Here is an 8,018-nt window from a genome sequence, read left to right as displayed (position 1 = left end):
TGAATATAGGGATGTGTCAAAAGGATATCGAGATAGATTACTGTTGTTACTTTCAGCTGTCAGTCAATGCAAGGTTTTGTAGTTTGGGAGTGCATTTCTTTGGTTTGTTCACTGACATCGATCGAGGCCAGAAAAACTTAGAGCACTCAAACTCGCTGTTAAATATATCAAAATACTGAGCTCAAAACAGATCATAACTGATCAGGTACAAGGTTTCTGTTCTTATTCCTGTTGGAGAATTTCCCAGGGATTCCCCCAGGAATGTGAAAGTTGTTTACATCATTTCGAGTGGAAGACAACTGTGATATTTATACGCTTTTGAACGACATTTTGACAAATCTATAACCTTCGAACAAGTGGTACATCGGTCTTTTTTCTCATGTTAGAAAGTACAGCGATATGAAATGTTTTGACTGAGCATTTTCAGTAAAATATATTTTTATGATTTAAGACGAAGATAATTTCCCTAAAACTAAGGATGCCTTTTTCTTTCTTGGACTAAGTACACGCGAACCTAAAAGACTCGAAAGGTATGTGAGATAATGGCGGTGTGGTAGTCTGGTGTTGGAAGCTCGTCACGTCGAAGGAGAGGGGCGTTTATCCATATCAATGCCATGGCATTTGACTTCAGTACTGCTTGAGGCGGCAAACAACTAGACTCACCAGATAAGCACATATTTAGGACAGGTCCTCATGCGATGTTCTGTTATTGTGACGAATCAGTAGATACTAAAAGTAAAGCCTTGCTGTTTGTGTTTAAGTTGACAGCTGGCTTTTGAAAACCCACAAAAAGTGGATAAAATGTAAGATTGTGTAAATAGATCACCTATGAAATTTCTGGTTGAAAATAATTATTAACGTTTGCCTTTCCCCCCAGTCTGATATAAATTTATGTTAACTGCAAAACGCAAAAATAGCGTCCAAAGAATACGTCATTAAGAATTAATGACAGAATAACTGAACACTGTTTTGGACTCACCTAGCACTTACAGCTTTTCCCTTAAAAATTACTTTTTAAAATTAAAATAATTACTGTTCATACATTTCGATCTTTTCAAGCCAAGGCGATCAATAAATAATCTAGGTATTACTAACCTTTTAATGTCACTTTAGACAATGGGCTTTTGTTACAGTGTATTGTCTTTGCTGATGCTTGTATGTATTATATATTATGGTATTGAATATTATGGTTGTATGTATTATATAGTGAGTGAGTGAGTGAGTGGGTGAGTGAGTGAGAAGCCTTCACATTGCTTCAGCCATAGTCGAGTATCATTATAGCGGAGAACACCATAAATGAGTCTTTAGAATGTGGGGAATTCAATCCGGGCTTTCAGTGTGACAAACACATGTTTTCACCACCAAACTACTCTACTTCTCTTATCATGGACTGAGTTGCGATGTCATGAAACAATATTCTATTTATTTTTTATCAGATATTTTTCGAAGTTCCTATCGACGAGGTTCTATCGCAGCTGGTGCAAAATACAATTTCTCAAGGTTAAGGTTATTTGAGTAAATCTGTGCCGTTGCTGTAGTTGCGTCAAGCTTCAGGCGTCGTCACAGTTGTTGTCTTGCTTCAGATGTGGAGGCCATGGGTCCACCGGATTTCGCTTTTGCCACAGCAACCGTGCGACGTTACGTAGCAACTGAGACAACATTACCGCATACTTTTGGCATCTCGTTAGCGTTGCAGACAGGTACGTCATTGTTACTACAACGTGTTTTCTTCTATGAGAAAGAATGGCATATTTGATACAGAACGTCTGGTTACTGTCACCATTCCTACAACTGAACGTCATGACATCGTTGTTGCCATGGCAGCAGTCGGTGTTTCCTCATCTTCGGATATGGTTGCTGGTTGTGAAGGTTTCTTGAGCTTCTTCCTGAATTTCATCGCAGCCAACTTCACCATACCTTCAACGCCGTCAACTTCCGCCACAGCGGGATCTTGCAAGCTCACTCCTGTTGCCTTCTTGATTTGCATTTTACGCACGATACCCGCCAGGGCTGGTAGTCCACTCTGCGCCATCATACTGTTCCGTCTATCCTTGCTGGCGTTCTGTGCTGCCTGGTCCTGCTCTTCCTTACGTTTCTTGATGATCTTCTTCAGAGTCTGTCTCAGAGTGACAAGGCCCATGTCCTCTCTCTTCTTGGCCTTGGCCTTCAACGTTCGCTGGTTGACGTAGCGAGAGATTTCTTTGGCTCCTTTCATCATCTCCCTGCAAAATCAATGACATTAGAGTGATAAACCCTGTCACGTTTCAGTGAACTGTTACTCCTTTCCAGTTTTAAACGTACCCTTGGCCCATTCTCAACATTGTTTCTGAAATGGTGTCACTTTCTGTTTGTCCCATTGGCAATATTTTATCCAACTCAATTTATGTTTGTAGCCGCGAAGGGGTCCATAGTCCCAATGTTTGCCTCTCCCTTTGACCAATTTGGAGGAAAACGCTTTGAATTCTTCATGTAACATCCTCCCTTCATTTCCCCTATTTATATCACAGACACAAGAATGCGGAGCGGAGATCTGGAGAAATGCATCGATAATCTCTACCAGGTCATATTCATGAGCGTGAACGGGCTTCTATCCAAGCGCCATTCAAGATAAGAAGAAGGCGTACAGATCAAAGTTGGTTCCGATTAACCAAAATGGGGTCAATAGAATAAAACCCAGTAATAATGATAAAAAAGGGAAAGATTACAACTGACATACAGCACTTCTTTAGATCCAAGTGTACGCCTCATGAGATCAATTTTTGACCCGGAATTTGACTGAATGGCGAAGTGATGCCCGTTGAATTTGGCACAAGGACTGTGACATAGCATGCCAATGAGCAGACTAGTGTTTAACCTGTTATTGTATACATGTACTTCAATGGAAAGAAACTCGACTTGAACTTTATGGCAGTGAGCACTAATACCCTTATAGTCCTGTTCCTGGGTTACTCAGCATCATTCTGAGGGTTTTACCAAACATATCTCACTTTCTGACTCCACATTGGCTCTGACTCACGCTACAAATAGCATTCTTTAACTACAGCTTATTCTTTGTATTGTATTTGAGCACCAGAACCAATTTAGCATACATACAAGGATGATTTAACTTTACTATTTCATGTTTCATATTTTGATGTTTTTGCTCGGTTACAGTTGGGGAACGTCCGGTTCAGGTGATTGTATGTTAGGCGAAAAGCGGAAGTGCCAGAATTTTGGGTGAAGAGGCAGATTACTGTGAAATCTGTTTCGGCCGTCGACCACTGTTTGATTCCTGGCGTTAATTATCATGCATGTAACTATTTGCTTTCAAGAAAAAATAACTAACTTTTCATGAACTCTTTCGGTCACAATATCTCTGGCGATAGCATTAGATATTCAAATTGCCGTGGTTTTATGTTTTCCTTGATCCTGCATAAGACAGACTGATAATGTTATGAAAGGGATATAAATCACTAGAGAAAATCTTTCAATATCCATCAGAAGAAATGAATATCCCACAACTTGGATACACCAGTTTTCTATCATAAAGTATTCCAAAATCTCTAACCTGACAATGTCAAGCATCTTGACACGTCAGGGCGCGTGTCTGTTTGAGTACGAGGCAGTCAATTTTCTCGGCCAAAACCCATTTCCTCTTGGTCCTGCTTTCAAACACCCACTTTCTTCGCGATAAATATATTTGACAAACAAAGTCAATCTATGATTAGGTTAAACGCCTCTTGCCTTAAAGTCCCACTCTAATTTTCCTCCACCTGAGCTTGTCCTAGACTTTGCTCAATCTCAGCGCATTTCTTCCTAATTTTACCTTAAGTGATCAATTCAAAGGCCTAATTTAATTCTATATGAAGAAACCGTGGGTCTTTGTATCTGCAAATGGTAATCTGCATCTTTGTAAACACCTTACACTTAAGATTAGACGCATGCATGTTTTAAACCATGGAAGGATCTCACTTGAGAAAATTAAGCTGTCCTTTGAAAGGATGCGATTCGGTTAACGTGAATTCGAATCGCTTCCTATTTTGGTTAAACAAGCATGGCTAAGTTTGCCAAAACAGTTTTGTAAATTGGGCTTCTTGTAATCTTATTACGCTTTCACTCTACCTGAAAATGTCGTTCACTGAATGTGGCAGAACTCGCTGATTCCATTAAATACTTGAAAGCAACTCTCATCTAAATTATTCTTAAGCGTATAGAATCGTCATATTAAACAATTTTCATCGTATTCATCAAAATGATACTCAGGGAAATTACCATGTCCCGATGATCAGCTTAAGAAAATGCTGATAAGCTAAAATTTGATTCACCATCGGCAAAGTAAATATTTGTCCAGCCTTTAATTTCCAAGGTTTTGCTCAACAAACCGATCCTAGTGGGCTATCTAAAGTGAATGTGACCTGAGATTTTCTAGACCAGACTCGATTATTTACCGACTGTAGCCATATGGCTGGAATATTGTTGAGTGTGGCGTTAAACAACAAACAAACAATACAAATCTGAATCTACACTTACTCCAAGTCTATGACGCCATCTTTGTTGACATCCAGCTTCTCCATTATCTCGTCCAACATATGTTCCGTGAAGGGAATTTTCAGCGTCTGGAGAAGAGAAAAGATCAGTTATTGTCGGGAACTATTTGCGTGTGTCAAACCGCTCTATAAGATAAGACGGGATTTCATATATAATCCCATTATTTCAAAGGGATTGGACGGGGCTAACAGCTGTCTTAGACATTTCGCTGGCCATGCCACGACCGCCTGAGCTTGGCGACAATTAAGAGCTTATTGGCATCAGTATGGGGTTAAAAAAAGGCAGTGTTCAATAGTGTAACGATTAGTGTCAAGAGGTTACGGCTTATAGTCAGTTGACCTGACCTGTACGCATAGTGTAGTATTCTCATAATTCTGAGATGTAGTTGTATGCTTTAGAATCTGAGGTCACGTGGTGACTTGTGTATTACGTCAGAATAAAGCGGGTGATGGAACTACTTGCATGTCGTGGTGTGTTTGTCCCTGTGCAGACATCGATCCCATGAAGATACTACACATAGTATTGTGCCTCGAGTGTGTGTTTTTTCGAATCTGTATAATCACTGGTTAGGTGATAGTTATTATGGGTCACATATCGCATGGTATACGTTCAGTGGCATTAGTATTTTAGCGACACGCTTTTTTGATAGCGCTCTAGAGTTGTCTCCCTTGACTAGTTGATTATCTTGCTGACTTCCGGCTATCGAGAAAGTTCTAAGGGAATGGTGATTAAGCTATGCTTTATTCCAATGTCCCGACACTGAGTCAGTATATGTAAAGGCTGATTGTCGTGTTCACAGAAACACACACAGACGTACACTCGGAATTATACTGGAGTTGTGTGCCTCCGCCTATCGTGGTCTGTCTGTCAACATCATCTAAATTGCGTTCAAGATTTACACGGTCTGCTTGACTACTCTCATTTAAACTACCTGCAGTTAGTATATCTGCTCTCACTGTAAATGTCAAGAATCTGGTGAATAGATATTTTATATTTGTGACCCATTAACTTAGATCTGTGAGTCAAATGCACTGTACTAGATATCTGTATTGTGATTGCAACTAGCTCATTGTTTGCTCAATATATTATTGAATATTGTAGACTTGTCTGTGTTATATTTTGCTGGTTCAAGGGGGATATCTTATACCTTTTGTCTCTGTAATTAACCGTAACAATAGCATGGAACATCTGCTTTTTGTATGATAGGCATGCATCAATATTTCATGATATATATTTCGGCCCAACTCAATGCATTCCAATGTCACTGAGTGGGCATTTCATGGTATTATCCAGAGTTACAGTGATCGATAACAAAATCATATGAATTATTGTGCAACAAACGGGCCACAAATCAGGGTGAGGTAAGCAATAGTGGCGGCGGAGGGTCGGTGGATAGGTGACCGAGTGCCACAGATGGGAGTTTCTTGGCTTTTGGTCTTGCTTCAGTCTAAGGAAACTTAGTCTCAGTATTATACGTTACACTCCTTTACTGAGTCTAACAAACCCTACTAAGACGTCGCGTCAGGTAACCTTTGAGATTGACTAATCAGAACACAGCTTTCCAAATCGCGACAGTGGACATTCGCACATACCTTTTGAACTTGTAGCTTGAAAACGCAAGCATTACAGTTTTACTTTTCTAGTCCAAACAGAATGTTTGTTGCGACCTGTTCATTGAAGATATAAAAGTACCAATATTATCAAAAAGTGTACACGATTGTCTTCGCGAAACTGAAAACTTTGAAAACTTTGAAAACTAGCCGGGAAGATTACATCCTGGTATATACTAGACACCATCGGCCCGGTTAGGAATCGGAAGACAAAACAACTGGTTGTGTATTACACCGCCGACGTCAGTCGTTGCTGGTCTTTGATCCACTATGTCACCAGAGACGCCCTCAATAATGTACAGCCCGCTTGTACATAGCGTACAGTTTCAGTGTACTGACTGTGACGAAATCTTTCAATCACTCACTCATTCGAGAAAGGCAGTCTTCAGGGGGAACAACTGATTTAGTTGGTTTCATCGATTTCTGTTAATTTCATCTATGAAGTGTTTTAACTTACCGGCGCCTAATCCAAGAGCATTACCAGTATAAATAGATGTGTGTCATTTACTTTTAGATTTGAAGGGGAAAATTCGACATACTGTGTTTAATTTCATCCCATGGTTTACAAGTACCATATGCATCCACAATTGGAATTATGCAAAGCGTGCTGATGTGAACAACAGCTTGTCATGGAGGTTTAGGACTTTTCTTTGCCTTCGTCTTTTCACAATTTGATTTAATCATACGATTGCTGCCTGTCAGTCATGTCATCATGTTGCAAAAGCAGCTGTTATCTTTGGACTCATCTTTATATTCGCTGTAACACACGTTAAACAGAAAATTCCATTCTTAAGTAAACTGTATACTTTTCAAAATAAATATACCGAAACAATATCATCGATAGACAGCAATCTTTTTTTTTTATTGTAAATTTCTCGGCTTCATTTTTACTTCCCTTATTTCATTCCCCAACATTTTTTAACATAATTCTAAGTCCTTGGAGGGGTGATATTCTTCCCACAATCAACGATCTTTATGTTGTATTCGAAATGAAATAAACGTTTATGGTTTTAATCATGAGTTCGTTTTCAACGACATTCAGCTGTTCATTTCAAGAGAGACTTTTGGTCTGAGGCTGTCAGATTTACGACTGTGCGTCACAATAAAAGTACGTTTGTCCTAGTAGAGGCCTACATTTGTAATTAACACACGAACCTATTTGCGATATTACAGTTGTAAATTAATCGGCTGTTCGCTGCATAGACCATTCCGGTGCATCCGGGAATTTTGCTCCAAACGTTCCTGATCTCAGCCTAGAAAAGCTTTGATAATGTTTATAATTGTTGTCAAGTACAGGTTATAACTCTACACATTTGAGATAAAGACAACTGCGACTTTAAACGACCAGAAAAGGGACCTGACCTGAGTTGTAAGAATCATTTTTCCAATTACATTTAGTGGTATCACTGGCAGCGACAGAAGAAAATCATAACAATTTTAGGGAGGCAATCTCTATATTTCGTTATGCCAAAGCTAACCCCTTCTTCAAGGCTACCCAATCGTCCAGGCCTTCACTGACAATGACAAGTTGAACACGGCCTCTCCCTTATAACACTATCACTATGGCTGACGAAGGCAACATCTGCGGGATGACTGATAATTCAGGTGTACATGTTGTTTAAGTGCAATGGTTAAATCTGGTTGTTGGTGTTCAAATAACTCCCGAGGTATGACAGTGAATGAGTCGAACGTAGCGTGCAACGTATCTGGAGCACCCAGCTGATCGGCTGTATTAGCTCATCAATATAACTCCAGGTCACTATATAAACATGCCATCATTTGAATAAACCCTGAACCAGGGAGCTATTGTCGGAAACACCAAGCGCAATAATTTCTGTTATATGTCAAATGACGTTATCACGGGGTTATTTTTGTCAGCTG

At 39.7% G+C, this 8,018-nt stretch overlaps 1 protein-coding gene across 1 annotated transcript in view; it reads right to left on the bottom strand.

Moving 5' to 3' along the window:
• Window positions 1–1,401: 1,401 nt before the first annotated feature.
• Window positions 1,402–8,018, bottom strand: part of LOC137272061 (leucine-rich repeat-containing protein 74A-like) — a 31,828-nt gene continuing 25,211 nt past the window's right edge. Inside the window, exons 12-13 of the mRNA XM_067804430.1 lie at window positions 4,510–4,595; window positions 1,402–2,222 (exon numbers count right to left, since the gene is read on the bottom strand). Of these exons, the coding sequence (XP_067660531.1) occupies window positions 1,799–2,222; window positions 4,510–4,595 (510 nt within the window). The 3' untranslated portion in view covers window positions 1,402–1,798. The remainder of the gene's footprint in view (window positions 2,223–4,509; window positions 4,596–8,018) is intronic.

Source organism: Haliotis asinina, chromosome 2 (genome assembly GCF_037392515.1).
Source record: "Haliotis asinina isolate JCU_RB_2024 chromosome 2, JCU_Hal_asi_v2, whole genome shotgun sequence".
NCBI classification, from domain to species: Eukaryota; Metazoa; Mollusca; class Gastropoda; order Lepetellida; family Haliotidae; genus Haliotis; species Haliotis asinina.
The sequence above is the reverse complement of the archived record's forward strand: the minus strand, read 5'-3'. Positions and strand labels throughout refer to the sequence as shown.